At 37.4% G+C, this 22,923-nt stretch overlaps 1 protein-coding gene across 1 annotated transcript in view; it reads left to right on the top strand.

Moving 5' to 3' along the window:
* The window catches only part of LOC124171031 (inactive hydroxysteroid dehydrogenase-like protein 1), a 156,332-nt gene that overhangs the window by 76,612 nt on the left and 56,797 nt on the right, over window positions 1-22,923 (top strand). Inside the window, exons 2-4 of the mRNA XM_046550172.1 lie at window positions 18,526-18,648; window positions 19,871-19,981; window positions 21,074-21,294. Of these exons, the coding sequence (XP_046406128.1) occupies window positions 18,526-18,648; window positions 19,871-19,981; window positions 21,074-21,294 (455 nt within the window). The remainder of the gene's footprint in view (window positions 1-18,525; window positions 18,649-19,870; window positions 19,982-21,073; window positions 21,295-22,923) is intronic.

Genomic DNA, 22,923 nt, shown 5'->3' with positions numbered 1-22,923 from the left:
TCACAACGCACGGGGTGAATGAATTCCCGCTGTGATTTGATTTTACGGGAGAATAGTATTCGATTTTGTCACAAAACATGAGAGACTATTTGAAATGAGTCAGCAAAATTACATTCAATACTCGCTTCCAATGAAAATTTGCAAATACAACGGGTCACATAATATGGCAATATGATGTTGCAAAACATTAACCATCGTCTAAGGCAGCGGTTCCCAACCTTTTTCCTCCCGTACCTCTCTATATGTATGTTACTGATATTGTACCTCCAAAAATGTAACGTGCACATCATATTTCATCATTTCACTTCGGGTAGGTGACACTTTTAGGTATTAATAATTGCATAATTAGAAACTATGTTTTCAATATCCCATATAATATGTATACATATTTCGATATATATTGGTGACTCAAATCACCACTAGCGGCGCTAGCGTCGGTGACGTAATTTTCCAAAATGGCGGACACATTGGTGATAAAGTATGTTAATAGATTAGATCGCAACGAGCGTTATATGGCTATTTTGCTCCATTATCTGTTATATTTTTCCTAAATATCTATCGAGTTCATAAGTATAGTATTTGCACGTCCCACTACAAAGGATTTTCCGTACGTAGTGCACTTTTTCATTCAATATATATCGTTTTTTGAACCACTCTCCATGACATTGGTGCACATTTATCTATTCCGTCGGTTCATTATTGACTTCACTTTATAACTCTATCGTAATGTTTCAACTTATAAAACGTCATGGGAAATACTAACAAGGCGATGGTCTCGCCGAGGAAATCGACGATGAGGAGAAATTAAGCGTTTCTCAACGTTATTCGGTGGCCTTATCGAACCCTTACATAGGAACTCCGATCGATTACATTCCCTTCAGATTCCTTTTTTGAAACAGTTTTCTCCGTAAAACTTCCTCTTATTATACCCATGATTGAACTGTGCCTTTAATGTACTCATTTATTTTTACTTCAATGGCTCTGTATTGATGAAACTGCATGCTAACTGAAATTTAATTCATAAGCATTTTATCATTGCTCTCTCTAACAAATCACTCGTGTGAGTATTGGGCCCGTGATTGAACTGTGACTTTAATGTCGTCACTTATGTTGACTTCAATGGCTTTGTTTTTGTGAACCTTCATGCCAACTGAGTCTTACTTCATAAACATTTTATCATTGCTCTTCCTAAGAAACCACTTGTTTGATGATTAGACCCATGATTGAACTGTGATTTTAATATCCTCACTGTTGTTGGCATCAATGGCTTTGTATTTATGAACGAACTTGCTAACTGAACTATTTTATATTGACTTCGAAGCCTTTATGTTATCCACCTGCCACTTTTCTATGTAGTGTACCACAAATGTTTTTTCTTCCCCCCCAAGTTTACGTCCCTGATCTGAGTAGGAAACCCATCACTTGATTCTTCCTTAGGAGTCAACACTCATGTAACCTTCATAACCTTGGTATTCTCTAACTACCTCTTCCTTGTATCCTGTTTTTAAAATGTCCAAAAAGTATAATAAAACAATGAATTCACATAAAATTTTCTTCAATTTTGCTTAAGGCCATCCTAATTTTCTGTGGTAATGCAGGTACCTTAGTTTATGGAATCTATATTACCTGGTCACTTGTTGTTAGCTAATTTTGATGAATAATGGGGGACAGAGTCGAGGAGATTGACAGAAAGTAGTTAGTGGGCGGTAATGATGAAGAGTGGAGTGGTGAAAAAAGTTGTTGTTAAGGTAGTAAACAAAGTGTTGTAGTATGGAGAAGATTTAAGTCGAATTTAGTAATTTAGTTAGTTCCTCGCTTCTGCCATTACCAATTATTTTCGGCGCATCCCCGACTGGTTCGTCGCGTACCTCCTAGGGGTAGCACGTACACGTACAACCGGATGGGAACCGCTGGTCTGAGGGGATCGGGGTGTGGTGGCTGAAGTGTTAGCTTCTCGCTTCATGGACTCCGGTTCAAATCCCGGCGGTGGAAGAGAATTTTCAGACTTACCAATCCCTGCTTAAATGATTTGAATATGACATTTCGAGCACAGCACTTCGTCAATCTAATGAGACGTTAATCCGTGGCCCCCATGGCGCCTTTCGTTAATAGTAAGCTGACGCCGGGTTTCTCTCCACCCTTCATTCCACACCCTTCCCTCACGGTGCAAATGACCTCAGCTGTCGGTCGCCTCCTCCAAATACCATACCATACGACAGCGTCTAACAAGAGGATAGCCTCTCTTGTTTTCCAAAGATGAAATAAATTAAATTACATCGTTACTACAATTTTTCCATAAAATTAGTATCAAAATTATTCCTTAGCGTTGTATATGGGACGGAGAGAACCTGCTACACTTCAATTTCCCAACAGATACACGTATGGGGGAATTCAGTAATCGGGTGAGCGCTTGCTACTATCGAAGGTGTCTTGGGTTCATATCCCGGGCGAAGCCGTCGGACATCCCACCATAATCCTCGAAGTGCTAGGTGACCTAGGGAAAGGAACTGTTCCCCTTCACTGATTGCGTGCATTTAACACTGCGTGACTACGTCAGGGTAAGCGTTAACTTCACCTATCCAAATCAATGTATATGTTGAATTACTAGGTGAAGAGACAGGACCAGTTCTTGTGCAAATTTTCTCTTTCCATTCACAATTGGAGTCTTTCAGCGTTTATTTTCTCCCACCATTTGACGATAATTTTACATGTGACGATGGTAGATATTATCGGCTAGGCCGTAGCCAGAAAAAACATTCAGGGGGGGGACCTGGATTCACTTGAAGATTGCTTTTTGGTTGGTTCAGTTGGCAAACCTTCGATTGCATCCCCCGAACATTTAGAAGAACAATTTGAACCCCTTGATATCCACGTTATAATGCAAATAAAATAAATAGACTGAACATTGACATTGGCAATACGCCACCGCCTCGGTGAAAGATATTCCTCCTCAGTGAAAATTCAACTCGAATGAGTAAATAGGGGTACATATAGAAAAACTCATTCAGGCATACGATTTTGCTCTAACGAAATCAAAAGCTTATTTCTCGTTTCCTGCATAATATCATACGCTCACAAATTTAATGAAACTTTTTGCGACATGTACAGAGCAATCAAGCCATTTTGCAACCGAATGATTACCAAAAATAAATACTTAAACACATGGAAATTATCACTGAAAAGTGGAAACATGAAAAACCGTAGGTACCTAAGTAATGTCGGTAAGTACTTAAAACATCTGTTTCATCACAGCGCATGTTTCGCGTTGACTTAGTTATCAAATATTACACGTGTTTCACGGACTGTAGTTGACACATACGTTATTTTCTCCACTTCGGAATTTTAAATTGCACCCTGGGTAGGAGAGAAAAAATACGCATCTAATTATAGAATTACGGAAACGGCTGCCTTTAAAGGCTTCTTGAAATAAATATATCCAGCATTGGTAAAGACCCGGTTGCATTTCAGATATTGGACAATGAGTTCGTAGAAACGACAGACCTTGCTCAACGCATAAGGTGGAAAAGAAATTTTAAAAATTCCCTCCATTGATCAATGTACTTTTCCCTCGGCTTGCATTTATTTTTGCACCCACGAAATCTTTCCTTATTGAATTTACATAAAAAAGGTAGCAATTTAAAGAAAATGGTAACATGACACTGACGGAAACAAGGATCTGATAAAATCGAAACTTGAAGCTTGTGCGTGGTGAGAGGGCTCCATATTAGCAATAAAAGACACTTAGTTACTTCCACAATATATTGTGGAAGTAACTATGTGTCCATGGTGAAACAAAAACACAGTACTATTCCACAAAACTTATTTATATTATATTTATATATTTATGGAATAGTACTGCGTATTTGTTTCACCATGAATATTTCATCGTTCCACCAAGTAACGCCCAAATCAGATGATTTTATTAACTATGTGTCTTTTATTGCTAATAAGGATCTGATAATGACTATGCAAACTATTTCAAGTAGAAAGCTACACATTATTAAATTAAAGCAAATTTAAAAAAATAAAGTTTTCATTCAAACTAAAAAAACAAGAAAATAAACCACCAACCCAGGCCAAGTCCCCAGGTTTGAATTTTACCGATAAACCAAAAACGTGGTGCGCATACGATTTAAATTTGACAACTGGTTGATGTAATTTCACTATCATTTATTTCAGATTTTATTTGCAGAATTGGAATAAATATTTAAAGAGAAAGATTTAGATTTGATTGGAATTGATGCGTAATATTTGTTTTTGGTTTTGGATACGTAGTCTCTTCTCTGTAAAATTTAAATTTGGGGTGTGGGGCCAAGGCAAGTTGGTTTATTTTTTAATTTTTATACACTCCGGATACCGTAAATATTAACAATCAAGAGGACGCATAACTCCCATTAAACCAGCAGAATTCGACCTCACTTTCTCATGGATTACACATTTAAAAATTAAGCCACCACCTTACAATTTTCTGGCTGTTTAGAGGAGATTCTTGCTTTCATTTATCTGTATCTCGTAATTGAAAATTTCACATAAGAGAAAATGCTGAAGTGAAATTATCAAATTTCAGACACTTGTAAACGGTGAGAAAGATCTTTTTAAAAATGGCGATTTGCGGCGATACTTCGTGGAATTTGTTTAAATATTGAATGAATAGCTTAAAGTCTGTTTTTACACAGAATATTTTAGTAAACCATGAACATGGATTCCACGATTAACGTCATTTTCTGGTGAACATACATCTAACGTCACCAGAAGATGACGTTTATCGTCGAAACCATGGTCGTGATTTAATAAAAAAATTCGGCTACTTTTATCTCGAAAGGATCGGCCGCCAAGTAAGCACATTGACGGACTATTTTGAGGCGGGTCTCGGTGTCCTGGCAAGAATGCACCCGAATTCGCGCCCTTCTAAGAACCTCGAGGTGAGATTTCATAAGTCCTGTGACCACCTGGAAAATTCAGAGTAAGAATCAGTACTCTCTACCCTGAATATGATTACTTTCTTGCGATGCGATCTCAATGGTCAAAAATCAAACTCATAACGGGTTTAAGCAAAAAATGAGAGAGTGAGAGATTACTGAAAGGAATATGATGGATTGATTAATCGATAGGTTGAAATAAAATTTCATTCCGTTTGGATTCTGCTTGCGAACCAATATGTGCACGAAGGGTGGGGCCGGTTCCATAAAATATTTAGACTGCAGCACGTCAGCTCAAATATTGCTCACTTTCCACTGCATAGGCAGCATTGAAAAGTCACTATTAAAGTAACGTGACTGGTTTTGGGTATAATAGTAATAAACTACTCATAACAAATGAAGAAGGGGGAGTTTTAATTGAAATTTTATACTGCAAAGGGGCGTTCGTTATATTAATAATGGATGAAGGGTGATTAGGAATCATTCACGCATTACCTTGGTCATAGGAAAGGCTGATAGATAGGAGGGGCAAATACTACTTCATGAACCACCTGTGATCATGGATGAAGGTCTGAACCAAAATACCCAATCGAGAGGCTTTTGTGGAGGGGGCATTCAGAGGCTTCATGGAGATCTGAACCCAAATTCCTCATTTCCGTAGTCCATCTCTTTTGCCTGCGAGCCCATATATTAGGATCTATTTTGATTGTATCTTTCAGCAGAAAACTGAAATTTTATCAATTATCAGCCGTGCGTGGAAGGTTATGATAAAAAACTTCTCCCGAATCCAATTAGAGCCGTTCATCCAATTAATAATTACCGCGGTCTTCTAAACTCAGCGATCGCAAGAATGCGGACGTGCTAGCAGCTACAGAAAGAAGCCTTTCTCTAACTCCCACACATACGAGCACATTCCCGCCAGCAGGAAAAAAAACACGCAGCGAGCGCTATCGATGGTGCGCGGCATTCGATAGAATTTCACTTTTTCCCGCTCCGTCTTGGCTGTCCGATTAGACTCGCATTGCGCAAGTACGCGGATACCGCATGGCACGCTCGGGCGCGAAAAGGTGAAAAGGGGGGAGGGGTCGCGAGAAGTGGGCGGGGGATGAAAAGCGACTCTTTCAGTCGAAGCCGGGAGTGAGTTTTTATTGTTTTATCTCCCCCCAATGGAGCACATGAGCAAGTCCATGGCATCACTCCCGGAGGGAGATGAAGGATGAATACCGAGGAGAAAGCTGCAGCTGTGTGCACCCGATATTAGCCATCTACATTAGACGGCGAGTTAGTAACTAAGTTACTCTTCGGCTGGAAAGTAAGTCATGGATTTAATTGAAAGGGTTAAGTATCGCTTCCTTTCCAATTCTAATTGTGATCGATATCCGAAACAAATGCAGTAAATGTACGGGAAGGCTTGAAAGAGCGGATCAGGAAGTGATTTTAAGCGAGTAGCCTCAGCAGATAGGAGAATTGAAAAAATCCAAATAAAATACCATCCAAATCCAAAGTAATATGGTTTAAAGCTGAAAATATAATAAATACATACCTATAAACTATAAAATTTTACAACTACTAGCTAAATATGCTCTACAAATATTTCATTAGCCAACAGAGGTAATAAAATTATGAACGATAGTTTACTGAACGACCTATAGGTATATCCATACCATATTGATGATATGAACGGAATTGAGGATCAGGCCTAGCTTTCAACGACTAGGGTCAAGATCCCGCGGTACTGGTGGAAATATTATGGAAAAATTGTTATCTCTACTCGTAAACAGAAGCATAATAGGGTAGTTTCCTTCATCAAAGAAAACGAAAGGCATTGATTGCGATTCGTTACCCACCATTAGTGTATTCATAATGTACAAATTATTTGGTTTTAGAAATAACGGTTTAAACGAATGGCAATGGTCAATTTTAACGGCATTTGAAAAAGGCCAGATTGGCGCCCATGCGATGCCACTCCACGTGACGTCACAGGGACCTAGTTTCTATACGAGTAGATAGGAGTTTTACATCGTCTGAGATTACCAATGCATGCATGAGGCACAGAGCTCAGGGAAAAATGTCTTAATAATCACCTAATAAAGCTGGCTATGGTCCGAAAGTTTCCTTTGTTTGATAAGGTATTACTAATCCATAATTAAGCCAAGCGCTACCTGCTAGCAAAGGTACTCTGATACCTACTAGCAGCCTGCATCAGCAGCCTGCTCGGCAGCAAGCAGCCTGCATCGTAGTGGCGTTCATAGCCTCGCACCAAGGCCTCACACAGCAGCGGCCAGACGTCACATGGGCTTTTCCCAGCATTCATACTTAGCCGTCGCGTTTTCGCGCGTTTGAAAATTTTCAATTTTCATTCAATCGCGAAAAATAGACATCGTCATTTAAAAATCTAAAAGCGTGACATATGTACTCCAGGAGTAAAAATCTCTCATTTTAGGCAATAAAAAATAATAGGAAACCACCCTATTAGTCGTCCATGGCTAAGTCTGGGGTGAGCTTTACCCTCACCTGTCTCTACCAACCTTCGTGTGGAATTACGGAGGGGATCGGATATTTTTAGCACATATTAATGACGATGACGATTTTCTCTTTGACCTTATCCATCCAGAGTATAATTCTCCAGTTTGCAACCTAGCCACCTATCCTCAATCTCACATATGACCTTGTCCGTCGGTCGTCTCCCAAAATAAGTGACCGATCGTGCTTTGTTTTTTCAGTGCCCGTATCGTTGCCAAGCACGCCATTGAATAAATGTGAAGGTCTCGGCGCAATACCCAAAACAATCGATCCACACTCTTGCAATACCAACGCAATCAAATTATTTCGTCGAATTCAATTATCACGTTTCAATAAAAGAGTGCTAAGGTATACATAGCGGCAATCTTGTTTCCGCGCCGTGAAAAAGCACATCGATAACTTTCAACTCTACTAAAATGCAATCAAATTATTGTTACCAAACACTAACCATTGTTTCAGCACTCAGCGGCATAATGGAAGTCTAGTCCTCAGGGAAACCATGGCTGGAGATTCTGTATTTGGTAATATGAAAAATATGGCAATCGCTGAAATCAATGCGTTTCGACTACTCTATTTTTTATCGGAATTTCAATTATCATTGGGGTGGTTCCGTCGAAATTAACTATCGAAGACAAAGACGTCAACGGAAAGTGAATCTGGAGATATGAAAGTTCGGTTGAAAAAAGGGAAAATACGTTCGGTCAGAGAGACAGATGCGCTGTATCTACGTCGCTGAATTTTGTGAAGAATGATGGCAAATTCAATGCATAGAATTTGACAAGCATTCATCTTAGAAGCATATAAGGTGCAGTAATTTCCATGAGTGCTCACAATATGGGCTGTAAAGATACCGAATTGCTGTGCACATTCAGTGATCTTACTGCTTCAAACTCAATGTTTTTTGCATAAAGGAACGATTTTGGTTGTTATTCCTCAATAAAAGCGATGATTTGCGGAGGAAATTGAGCGAAATATGATTCCCTAAAGCATTGCAAAGGTATTTGATTATAAAACACGAGAATGATTGTAATTGCACAGGTAATCGAACCTGCAACCACAATTAGACTAACCTGACCACTACGCTATCTACGTTTCTTAATTTACACGGAAGTTTCAAGGACTTACATAGTTCTAGTTGCTGTATTATAGAACTAGATTCACCTACTATCATTATCTTGTGGTGTTCTGCCCGTCGGCAGGTCCCTTGCGCCAACGCTGTCTCCATTCTTCCCTAGACATTTCTTTGAAGTCTCTGTATTTTCCTATTTTTAAGTTGTCAATAAACTTCAGCCTTCCCCTTCCCCTTCTTCTGATCCCTTCCACTGTTCCCTCCAAGGTTACCTTCAAAATGCCACTCCTCTCATCAAATGTCCCAGCCAATTACCCTTCCTTTTATTTATTTTATCCATCAGCTTTCTTTACTCATCTATCCTATTCAACAATTCGATTCATATTCGATATTCGATTCGATTCGATATTCATTACTCGATCCGTCCACCGTATTCCCTCCATATATATGTAATAGCTACTATATTGTCATGAAAATAAGAAAATCAAGAATACTGAATGGAGTAGTGGTTTGCAAGGTCCTGAAATGCCAAAGGTAATAGGTACACTCCTGTTACTGGCGAACTTTTTTTCAGTGGAATTCTCTTGCCTGTGTTCACGCACTCTTAGCAACTACACTCTTAAGATATACTATTAACTCGGAAAAATCTCGGTTTCCATCACAATGGACCACTTATATTGGGTCCAACTCAATGAAAATGCGGGAGATGGATACAAATGATGTGCTTCAAAAATAAATGTCGCTGCTGACTTCCTCAAGCGCGGCGGTGAGAGGGCAGAAGTCGCGGAAAGAGTAGCCGCTGAACGCCGGGAGAGAGTGGGGAGTTATCCGGGGGTGGGAGATCAAATGTGTCGCAGGCCAGTGACCGACTTGGAGACCTCGAGCTAGACCAGCCAGACTATTGCGTCACTTGCGTCCCTCCCTGCCCGCCGCAAATGCGGCCTTTCTCCAAACATATGGAATCGTAGCATAATCGGAATCCATGGATTAAAAATTGAAAAGTGACTAGACCGGATTTTAATCCTATATGTTATTCCTGTAAATATTAAGCCATAGATAGATAGATAGATAGAAAGATTATTTATTATTCTAGGACTGATGTCCTCTCAGAACAAAACAACAATAGATGAGGGTGAAGGAGAACTCTTATCGCCTTGAAGCATTTCGAAATAAAGGGATCCACTAATTTGGACTGTAAACTGAAGAATTTCATCATAATATTGATAAAAAAGATATTTTTCCACCGTGAAAAGGTCAACAAGATTTGGTGCGTTATGGGAGATGTTTTGGTGACGTTATATACAGAGTAAAATTATCATTTTCCGGTGCTTCACGATAGTTTGAAAACGTTAAGAGACCGGATGACCACGTTTAACTCCTCAAATAAAAAAACTGTAAAATCATCTTTCAGCCGTGGGACGCCTAAGAAATACATGCAATGGGATTATATTACTACGGATCTGTCCGCATTGCCGAACATTGCAGAATCATAATTTTAACTTTTTTATACCATAATATGGCGTTGTTTTCTATATGTGTATAATCATTTTTAATAAAACTCTCTTTAACTTTACATATGACTAGATTTTATAACGATATAATTAAAGGTAGCTCAAGACATTTTCGGCACCCCCTTGAGATTTTTCTGTTTCTGATTGCGATTGCCCAAGTACCTATTTTGTGGACTTGAAATTTCAAAATATCAACAAAAAAAAACAAGGAAAATGAGGTGTATCTTCATTTCCAATCTTTCACGGATATATAAAATCCGCGGAAAGGAATCTAATTCCTCATTGATTTCATTTTTCACTCGTTCATCGCGAGGACACGAACTCGGTACCTAAAGACCAAACCCTCTCAATTCTTTCCGTTTCTAAAGGAAAATAACTTATCAGTATCACTTTATGTAGTAGGAACTTCCATAAGCGAGAAAACACCAAGGCTTTCCTTCAAGATATCATTTATCCGGAAGGGTAATATTTGAATATTTCTCAAAAATCGGATAATTCCAGTCGTCCCCCCTTTCTATATTCTGAGCAGCATATCGGACTTAAGGTCTCGTATAATTTTATTGTGCTTCGATCAAATTTTAAGTCACAGAATAATTCTTCCACGCTGGAGTAGATAATTTCCTTGACCCTGTATTCACAACTTAATTGGTTGCGCATCACAGATCAACCGAGAGGTGACAATGGCCATGGAAAATCTAAAAACTGTTTTCTGGTTGAATAATTTAGAACGGTTGGTCAAATGGTGGTTTATTACCACGATACTTGTAAAGAAAGAATTTTTAAGAAAAAATTAGACATTATGAAAAGTTATTCATTTAAATAATGACCTCGAGCACCTCAGACCGTATACATTTGGTCTTTCCATTCTTAGTTGACCCATCTCACAGATTTTGTCGAAAATTGGTGTTTACATTTAGCTTCTCAAATAAAAAAAATAGGAAATCAACTTGCAGCCGTGCGGCACTTCAGTTTAGCCCAATATAAATGCATACAGTGGGATTATATCACTAGCCCACTAGTATCTATGTATGGACTTATAACCATTGATTGAGACTGCCTGAGTATCTTGTGGATGTAAAAATTCAAAAGATCAGACAAAAATAAAAAAAAACACAAGGAAAATAAGGTATTTTTTCTAGTCTAAACGGGAATTCGTCTCGAAATGGACTCCAAATCTGCATTGTATCGAGAGATTCAAAGTATGTTTCTTCACTTAGATGGAAGAATACCCTCCTCAATATTTTATATGAATTTCCTAACAGAACAAAGTATTACAGGAAAAATGAAAAATGTTAGCAATTAAAAGCATTAATCTATTTTAATTATTATTATGTAAATTATTATATGTAATATTACGAGGACCGTTTTTTTTAAGGCTCCAAGGGGTCATGAATAGAAGAAGAAGAGATCGATTAAAAATTATTTCATGGCTAAATATTGTGCACATTTATGGTGTACTTTCGACATAATCGCCTCGGCGATTGAGGAATTAGTCGAGCCTGTGGACAAGCTTTACTATACCATCTTCATAGGATGTTGCCGCCAATGGCTTCAAATGAATTTTCCTTTGTTCTGAAGCTCATTGCCCGTTTGAAAATGCTTCCCTCAGAGCCAAATCTTCATTTTAGCGCAAAGATGGAAGTCCCCCGGCACTAGGCCGGCACTGAACGGCGGGTGATCGAAAATGTCCCATTGAAATGGCTCAAGGAGCAGTTGGGCTGCATCAGCGCTAGGATGACGGGCGTTGTCATGGATCAGAACACTTCCAGAAGTTAGCATGTCTCTCTTTTGTTTTGAATTGGAATGGCCGTAATGCTTCACACTGAGCAGCTGCATTAGCGCAGCAATTCTCTTTTATCAGTCTAAAGGTGAAGATATGTCAATGCTGAAGCCATTCGGCGGGATTTCTAGCTGTCGCTCCGCAGTGCTCACTTGACGGGAGAATCAATTGAGGCAGAGTAGTTAATGAGATTGCCACTAACCTTTAAGTAACAACTTAACGGTCAGAAATGACTTGAACGTGTGGTGCAGAGGATGCGCAATAGCCCCATCCGCGCAATACCCGCCTGTTGCTTGTATTATGTCGCTGGTATTTTTTCCGAGCGATAGGAGGTTGAAGAAAACCGCCCTCGCATTATGTAGTTATTATGCATATGAAAATGCTTACAAATAATAAGTAAAAATATTTTTGATAATTTTTCGGATTTATGAAACAAATTTATCATAAAAATAAGTCCTCGGACATCTGTTTACGTTAGATACTTTTCCATCGACGAGACGTCGTAAATTTCATGTTAACAAAATAACCACAATATTGAAAATGCCCACTTACAGCAGTTATTTCGAGCAAAAACGCTTCAAAAGGTATTTTTTTTAATTGAAGACGCAAATGTTTCCACCAATTTTCGTCAAAATCTTAGGGCCAAGCTTCAGTCCGATTCGGTTTAGAATAATAGACCTCATATCATTGGTATGAACCTAGAAATTTTTCCATACTTTTTAACGGAATTAGCATAAATTTCTTTGAAACATGAATTTTTTATAATCACCAACATATTTTACCTTCCTATAATTGGAATCATAGCATCAAAACTAGTACTTAATGTTAGCTTCTTGATATTTTCGAAGTATCGGTATCATATTAGTTAGCGTCAATAAGGACATTCAGGTGCGATGGCAGGAGAAGGTTTTTGTAGGGAAGAGTGGAGGAAAAATCCGGTGTTAGCCTAGATTTAAAGGTAGACAACACGGTAACCACAATATATAATTCCATCCGAAGAACCGAGTCGTATGCTCAGGATACCTGACACTTAGTCATAAAAAGTGGGAGTCCCATCAGCAATAATCAGGATTCAAGTTCAGGGTCTCTGAATGAGTTGCCAACGCCATCATCACCACACCAACCCGATTTCCTTTATGCTACGGCTAATTTTCAGAACACACAAATAAACTCTCAGCTCATTCAAGCGTATAAAAATCTTTTTAAAAATTTATTAGTATAAATTAATTTAATGAGCGAATAAACAAATTTAAAATATATAAATTAATTAAATTATTTATTGATACATTTACAAGGTAAATGTTTTTTCTTTAGATATATCTTACGGCTTTTTATTCCAAAAGGTACCGTTTTTTGGAACGACAAAAATAGTTTTCAGATTAAATTTACAAATTTTAAAGATATTTTTATAATTATTTCAGACTTAGTTATAGGAGGGTTATTCAGTGTTGATCAGTTATAATGTTTTTATGAATATATTACGTATTCTCAGCGCATTTCTAGCATATAAATGATTATACTGAAGAGCTCTGTTCAACTTCCGGCATGAAGTCCTTATACAAATACCTTCAGGCCTGCGGAGGGCATTCCATGGGTGAAACTTTCAAAGTGAGATTGTGAGAATCAGACGAACTCTAATCTTATGCTATATAAGCTACGCTGGTAATTTCGCACCTACACGGATAAATTTCTTCATTAAAATCAAAATCGAATCATCGAAAAAGGGATATTTTTATATTTGATTTAATGTGCCGTTTTATAAGAAATTAGCTCCAATATCATCACATAGTTACATTTTTAGGTGACACAATTACAAAGATAGCCGTATTCATACAAATTCTGTTTGAGATAATGATGACGGTAATGCAAGTAAGGTGGTCAAGATATGAACCTGAGAAAGTACACTTTTTCAATTGCTTAGATGTTTCATGGAGCTAATTCTGATTATTATAATTATTTAGAGCTCGAGTATGCGTTTACAGCATGTGACAAATGAACGCCGATTGTACTCAGTGGGATGGAAGTGTTTTAAAGCAGTATATTTCCCCTTTTGAGTAGAACATAGGAGGTCTAATCGCGTTCAGTCGTTCGTAGGTTTGAGCACACCACTCTGACCCGATCTTGCCTGTCCACAGAAGAGAAGACATACACCAAAATATAATTTATCCGAAAAAATAGCCTTTTAGAAATGAAAGGGGACATTGGGCTTCCCTAACAATAAGTAGCCTCAAGCAAAAATTTTTCTTCGCTGGAAATAAGATGTGAAGGACGTATTCATAAAAATAAGACATTGTATATATATAATTTGTATATATATAATTTTCAATTCATGCGATAAATGATATTATTTTTTGAATTGCTGGTAATAAAACTTTTCACCAACTCTAACAATTGATGTCATTGTAAAACTATGGATGAAGCCATTTTTTTAGTTGAGTATGAAAAAAACACCCTGAAATATTTCCTTCGATCATAGAATTGCAGTTTAAAATTCTCTTCACAACACGAAACGCAAAAGTCAACATAGACCTCCATAAATGTACGCTAAAAGTTCAGCTCATGACCCGCATTTTTTTTAGTTAAATATGAAAAACACACTGAAATATTTCCTTTAAATATAGAGATTGAAGTAAAAAATCGTCACCACAATACGGAACGCAAAAAATCTACATAGACCTCCATAAATGTACGTTAAAAGTTCAGCTCGTGACCCGTGAAGCGAAAACATCAATGAATAAATGGTAACCACTTGTCATAGAATTTCTACTTTCAACATAAAACTTGTTCCCACATTGATCTTATGAGGGAACAGGCGCATTTCATTTTCTATACACGTCCCACTTAAATGCACTTTCTCTCGAATCATGTTAGGAGGAAATTCCTACCGCACGCATTTTAGCGCTGCATTTCCTTATTGAGACGATGAAAATTAGCACAGTTCTGCGAGTACTGTGGTGCGATTATACAGGAAACAGTACGAATCTATAGTGGTTTAATCTCGAGTAAAAAAACAGAAGAGGACATGAATACTCCAGCTGCAGTAACTGCAGAGAGAATAAAAGCGTGAACTAAACAATCGCTATTAATAAATAATGCTCGGGTTTCTAGTCCAGTGAGAAATAAATAAATAAAAATGAAACCCGAGAATTATTTATGAATATATTTGGCCGAGAAAAACGAAATCTTATAAAACTATGGCTTCCTCACCAATAAAGTGGCTAATGTTTTACTATTCATGAAAGACAAGAATGGTCTGTACGAAATTCAACATGGCGGTAATCGTTTGCTTCGCCAGTTGTCATCATTTCTGCGTGTAAAATAAATTTTTTAAACCCTTAATTCTTATTAGCATTGATATAGGAATCACCTACAGTGATAAAATTATATGGGGAATACGTACAAGGTTTACGAACAATCGCATTTACAAGCAGTTCAATACCGAAAAACTCCTCTTGCTTCGCGAAAGTTTAATTTATTCAATAATTGAGCGTGGTAGAAGTTAGGAAAGGGAAATAATAAGGTAAGCTACAAGTCGGGGAGATTATCAGCCCAAGGAGTTTCGGAATTTTTAATAACATCATAAATTATGAGAATTCAATGTGGCAACGATCAGTTGCATTCACTATGGAACTCTTAAGAGACGACAGGTAGCTTTCACTGGATTCTTCATTGGTGTCATGACCCATCGGACATAAAAAAAACGAAGGAAGAGTAGGCAATGGATCAGCTGTCTAATGTTAAGACGTTACAGAGTAATGAGTGTATTTCTTTAGGAAGAATATTTTTCATTCGCATATGAAAATTTGACAGGTCTTCAACTCAATGTTAAGAGTTGACTCACACTTCTATCTATATAATACTGGTAGATGGGCTATTAAATTAGTATCGGCAGAAACTAAAATTCAGATATTGGACCGCATAGCTAAATTCGTAACATAATCATTTGAAAAATTTATACATTGGCCTTTTCTTGCTTATATGAACAAGGCTTGGGATCCTACTAGGTGATGAGTTGAGCATACAACCACGGATTTGGGATTTATTTTTAGCGATATTGGCGAGTAGAACTAACTAAAGCATTTCAAGGAGCAGCACACCTAGCTTAGAAACCTCAGATGAATCACGGAAAGGCATAAACCGACGGGATTTGAGTATGCATAAAAGCACCAGCATCACATGAAAATTGAATTTCCAGCAATGTGAAATTTAACCGAACCAGAAAACCATGATATTTATAAAATATGCATTAGAACGATAAACTAAAAAAGTGCAACTGCTCTATGCAAGCAAAAAAGTAGAGCAAATAAAAGACACAGCAGATAATACAAATAAAAAATTATTAGCTCTTAATTTTCATGAAAAAAACGAGATAAAGTTTTTAAATCAGCGCAGCCAATTTTCACCTGCAACAAGTCCAATTAATTTGCGTAATAATTGTCGAATTTTAATGTTTCTAAAGAAGCGAAAATAGGGCTTATTGTCCTTCCTTTCAACAAAATAACTCATACCTTCGTTCAACAATATTCTCCCAATAACCAACCAATGTGAATTTATAATAAATAAGTCTTAATACAAGCCTTTGCAAAATTGCTTAGCGAATTGATTTCACCAGTGAGTAAGAAAGACAGAAGAGGTAGGGGATTGGCTATTCGGATAAACTGTTGGAGTACTGGCAAGGAAACTACTGCTCATCATCAACCAAGGAAGATGTATAGTGTCCCTCTGACGTTATATAGGCTACAAAACTCCTGTTAAATGTAAAATCTTGATAAACGAATGACTTCAAAGGCCAAATGCAACAATTAATTTTTAACAAAAATCATGGTTCGCATAACCCTCTGTTATTGATTACTGAACCTTTGGAAATGTATGTCACGCGATACAAAGCAATTTATTTATCCTGACACGTCTGACAAGTTTCCGTCGTTGTGAGTTAATGCCAATGAATGTTAACTGCCAATGAAAAATCGAAGTGCTTCATCTTGATTTCCATTCTTTGAGAACACCATTAATCCTGACTTTGCACAAACCAGCTATTCCCAGCGTAGCTTTTAATTCTCTTGATATTTCACGTTCATTAGTTATTGACTCAGTTTTCATGTTCATAATCCATCTAAGATAATTACATCGTCGTCTCAAAAAAACCCTCCTCGTTCTCTGGAAAGGAATATTTTAGATCTGAAATGTCTTCATTACGAGCTGTGCGGCTAGTTTCAAACGACCTTTATCCTTACACGATTTTACTTTTACCAAACAGACGAAAGTGGAAAATACATTTTTGCTTTGAAAGTTAAATTTATGACACTCATGGTTTAGCGTGATAGAAGTCGGGATAGGGAAATAGTAAGGATAGCTATAACTTGGTGAGATTACTAGCAAAGGAGTTTATGAACCTTGTGTGATAAATTACAGCCTAAATAATAAATTGAATGAAGTCACGATCAGAGATACTCACCAATGGGTAACATTCTCTTCGTTGTCGCAAAGATATGTTCAATTCCGGACCACAGCAAATGATTTTTAAGCCAAAATATTTCCGCATTATGCAGTATCTGTCCATGAAAGATCCCTCTTTGCGATGTTCTCTATCCAATTTTAGCCCTCTTAGTTCCACGGGCCTATATCGATTATTGCTCTATGGGCGTAAGTGCAACGAGCCGATATATCGGCTATGGTGTTGACCCTTTTACGTTGGCACTTTTCGCTAGTACCACCAATGTCGGTGGCACGTTATAAGATAAGGATTATTTTGTTATCGTTTCTATACTGTTGTCGCAAGCTTCTTCGACATGTACATCTATGCTTGCGATCCTTCGCTCGGAATATATTTTCATCTCAAGGACCTTAAATGTGACTGATATTCCTGCAATTGACCGTCGTAAGAGCACATACTGTTGGGAGCATAGAAATCGTCGAAGGCGAGCGTAAAAAAAACCTCCCTCATCAATTAAACCTACATTCAATCCGAGGGCAAGTTTTTTTCACGGCGAAACTGAATGTCATCCACAGTATGCAAATATTTCGTGAGGTTTTTCTTAGTATCGGCCCACATAGATCTGCATAAAAGGAAAAAAGAAAACGTTAAATCCAATCAAACGGGCGCTGATGCAATGTAAGGGACAAAGTCATTCATGAATTGACATTGTTAGAGAAAGCTGGCACGATTTTACCGAATCATTCAGAGTCATCATTTTTGGTTGACCATGTGTGTTGTGAGACCTTTTGCAAGGCGACTTCGATGCAGGGGGTTTTCACCACGTATTGTGGGCATTTATTTCTTCTTTACCTGCATGGTGAACTGAGATCATTATCATTTCGAATTTTTATGGAGCCATTGTACAACCGCATGCAACAAAATATTTCTAAGAAATGTTTCTATAAGTTATAACGTCGGGTTGCGACTACTATGTTCACATAAGTGAACAAGAAGAATTTAAAAAACATTTCGAAAATAAATGAATTCCCAGCTTGATAATCGATTACAAATTTGGGTAATAGAAAAAGAACCATCCATCCTTTCAACTATTTTCAGATTTTCATGTTTATACTCTGGTCTTTTTTTACTAGTATGTTAGGTTTATGTTTCCTCTTTATTGGTATTTTGGTTTAAAGGCTGTGTTCGCTTTCAATGGTATATAATTTTAAAGCGAGTGATTATTAATTTATCTATGGAAATCGACGTCTATGAAGGCCTTTATCTTAAGGTGGCGAATTTCTTTTCAGTGGTTACCGGGTCCACAGATGGCATTGGAAAGGCTTATGCAGAGGAGCTCGCTAAAAAGGGTCTAAACATAGCTTTAATCAGCCGAAATCCTGAGAAACTCAAGCAAGTAGCCCACAAAATAGGTAAGTACTATTGAATTTTGGACTTTTAAAAAATTCCTAAGGAAGAAGTCAACTAAGCTAGTTTGAAGGCTCCTAGAATGCGCGAAATTGTACACAGGAAAAATCATTCGCTTTGACCGGGTTTCGAACCCATATACCTCGAATTCCATGCGAATGGTTTCGCCAGTTAAGGTAAAAAGGCTTAAATTCCCTCAGTGGAAATTTTAGGGCAATACCGGACAAAATTGTAATTTCCACTCACTAGCCTTACTTAGCTAAAACACGCGAATAAATATCGAGTCTTTTGGGGTTCAAATTCCGGTGAAGGCGAACTATTCTCCTCGCACATTTTTTCACTGCGGGTGACTCCGTAAAGTTATCACCGTGGCTAGTGCCAGCATGCTAGAATAAGCTCCTAGATGTTCCAGAACTTAATATTTCTGAAGTGACCTTACTTCTTCCATGATTACAGTATTACTGCGCAAAAACTTGAAGCAACAGTTCCCTTTGATTTAGCACCTAATCCATTCAATTTGTAGGCTAAATGAAAACCTCAGACAACTCGCCACTTATAAAAAACATAAGGAATGCTTATCATCGCATCTCACTACTTCATGCCTTTTAGCTGCCCACATAGTAGAAAAAATGCGGAAGCAAACGATTATTCTCAAGGCTATAACCTAATTTGTCATTCACTCTATTCATTACGAAGGTCCCTCATAATAGATATAGATTAGTTTCCATTTCATTTGAACTAATGGGTTAAATTTCCATCGAATAGTTAGCAACGAAAGGATGCTAATGAAAGCAAAAAAAAGTAAAAATGAAAATAAAAGGAAATGACTCGGAAAAAATGCAAGTCATGTATATGAAATCTCAAAAAATACCAAAGTTCCCTCAGAATTTTCAACGTGAATTGGAAAATGCTTATCTTTTGCGGCAATAATACATTCTCCATCGTTTAAGGCAGGAAATAAAACCCACTGCCTCATAGTGTCCATGGGTACTTGTTTTCAATTTCTTCTCAAATTAAGATGAATTTTTATGTGATACAATAAGGTTTAATTTGATGGTTTTCACCATTCATTTGGTTCTACATCCTGAGTTGCTCTAACGTGCTTTCAGTCATCATTATATTTTGCATTTTCATTTCTCGGGTTTTCAAGAGCTCCTTTTAATCTACTTTCTCTTGATGTACAAACATTGCGAGAGCGCCAGTACAACAAATATTTACTTATCGCAGAAACAACTTACAACGTCCAAACGAAGATAATCGTGGCAGACTTCAGCCTTGGATCAACCATATACGCCGGCATTGAGAAAGAATTAAAGGACATCACCGTTGGAATTTTAGGTAAGTTCCTATCATCAATTATAGCTTTGCAAAATAAATTTTAAGAATATTTTAACGCTTTACTTCAATCAATTTAAAAGAGAAACTTTATCAGCGTGTTGTATGAAATTAATAACTGAAACCTAAAAAAAAGGCACAAATGAAAATATCCCGACGTCAGCATAATATTTCACCAACTTATACTTAAACAAAATTAACTTAAACTCTTGTATTCAAGCATAAAATAGATTTTTTCACGCAATTTTTATCAAAAGTAAATCAAAGTACCTTTACTGATTTTTGTCTCAATTATGATCGTCATTGACTTTTCATTTTAAAATTCAATATATACTGATAAAATTCCTTATATTTATTAAAAAAAACCATCCCGTAACATTGTATGATACAGAGATCCTTTGAATGAATCAGAATAAAAATAATAATATTAACCTTTAAAATATTTATACAGATTATTACCAAAGTGATACTGAGATATCAAATCCATGGCGATAGAAATTAGAAAACATGTAAGACAAACGCATGATTACAAATTAAAAAAAATTATTTCTGAGTGATACCTGAAATTAATTAATATTCTACATACAGTTGAATTAACGCATTTGGGAACCATCGAAGTATATGCTTAAATTTAAATAAAAGCTCGTTACGTTTCCAGGACTTTATTTTTAAACCTCACGCACATACATGCCTTTTAACGTCACTACCATTTTATTTTTCCTAAGTGTCTGATAACGTAATTCATTCAGCATCGAAATCCATCACACTTTCAAGTAAAGCTATAGCTTGGTTCCTATTTTTTTCTTCAATTCATTCCTCAGTATGTTCTTCAACATTTGATTACAGCAAACAACTGATATAACCTGAAACGTACCTTAGGCAGGATAAGGCAGGAGGAAAATAGGCTCCCATTACTAGATTAATGGATTTTGCTATCATATTTATCAAAATAATCCAGCAACCCTGAAAATATTCACCAAAATTTAAAAGAATGACCCAAAAAGTTTTTAAATCATACGAAATGTACAGCCATTATCATTAAAAATCAATTCAGAATGCAAAAAAGTAATACCACGCCCTTGTTTCCCTTTTCAGTGAACAATGTCGGGTGTCAATACAGCTACCCTATGTACTTGGGGGAAGTCCCGCCCGACCAACTATGGAGCATTGTGAATGTGAACATTGGTGCCACTACAATGATGAGCCGCATGGTGCTCGGTGGAATGGTTCAGCGGGGCCGCGGTGCCATCGTGAACGTGTCATCCGGGTCTGAGCTGCAGCCGCTGCCGCTCTTCACGGTGTACGCTGCTTCCAAAGTGAGTAAACAATCCTGACGAAACCGAAATGTACTAAAGAACAGGTATTCGAGCACCAAAGTGGTACTTGATTACTCAAATACGTACTCGAGCACCAGGTATTCAATCAAAACATTAACTATTGATGCAGGGGAAGGTATCCACAATTGGGAGACTCGATGCACTTTTCGACATATAGCAAACCACCTGTTACGCTTAGAAAGTTAGTGTCAATTACAAGTCAAGTTCATAAAGAATGATGATTTAAAACCTTGGAAAAACAGAAAAAGAGACACAACATTTGATAGTACACAGAGAATTGACTCATTGAGAATAGTGGGTAATCCCACTGAAAAGTTTGAATAAAAAATGTGGGTTTACTTATTTCCGTGTTTCTTTTGCCAAGGTCTAGTTTTGCATATGGAAATGACTCGAGTAGTTGAAACGTGTTGAGAATTATACGGCACATTCTCTGGCTTCACTTAGTGGAACCTTATTGTGAAATGTGGATATAAATTCACTTTTTCATGCCCCAAATTTTTTATTTATTTATCGACCTTGGTTTGAACTATTTAAAAGTGAACGTGATAATAACTCGTCAAGGTAACTTTGTGAATACCTAGAGGAGAATCGAATCCTAGAAAAATAAAGTTTTTAATGGAACATCTCAAGGAAAAGTTCTTTCTAAATAACATCGAGAGTAAGTTTTACATTAAATTATAGAAAAAGACTGCATATATTCCAATTACCCATGCATTGGGTACTCGAGTTCTCATACCAGTACACGATTGTCCAAACAAATAGTCTAAAACATAAAAAATGCACCTGACATACTTGAATATTGTCTACTCCAACCTTGCACGAAATATTCCATTAATCACATTTTAGCTTTCTTAGAAATCGGTTTTCAGCCCAAATAGTGTCTCCACGTAAATCGTGCAATGAGATTAAAACAGAAGTAAAACGCGAAGATGCTTTCAACGTTGATTACCTCTTCCTAAGCAGATAATTAGTCCTTGATGAAATGCGGAGTTTTTTGGATCACGTTCGAGGTGCTTTCCAACGTCTCGATGGCCATCTATATTCCATGTTCACGCTCTCAACACGCATGCGATGGAACTTAAAGATCAAGGTTGAGCAAATAGCCGGGCCTTCGTCCACTCAGGAAGCCGAAACGCCTTGTTCTTCGAAATGAATCCGTAAACATCTTAGCCTAGTGAGCAAACAGATGATCCATACCCATCCTTGCACGTGACTTTCAAACACGACTCCTGCGAGAATTTGCTCATTCCTACCGCATTTTTCTGCATATTTCATGAGATTTAAGAAACGTGAGGTGATCCTTCGGTTTTTATACATATGGGTGCCCACTGTACGCCCTTTCGGGGGAGGAGCTGAAAAAATTGTATCTAGGGGATTAACGAAAAATTGCGTGGAACATCAATAGAAAATAGAACAAATGGCAAAAATTGGCACCTGCCACGAAGAGTGGTCTCGATTAAACGAATGAAAACTTTTGGCAGGGCAAGTTTTTAGAGCTTCATTCGTTTAGATTTGGGGTTGTGATCCATTAATCCAATGGGAGATGAACATCCCGAATAAGTTTAACCGATTCAGGTGTGATACAGTGGAAGTTCGACACATTGAAAT

Source organism: Ischnura elegans, chromosome X (assembly GCF_921293095.1).
Source record: "Ischnura elegans chromosome X, ioIscEleg1.1, whole genome shotgun sequence".
In the NCBI taxonomy this organism is placed as follows: domain Eukaryota; kingdom Metazoa; phylum Arthropoda; class Insecta; order Odonata; family Coenagrionidae; genus Ischnura; species Ischnura elegans.
The sequence above is the reverse complement of the archived record's forward strand: the minus strand, read 5'-3'. Positions and strand labels throughout refer to the sequence as shown.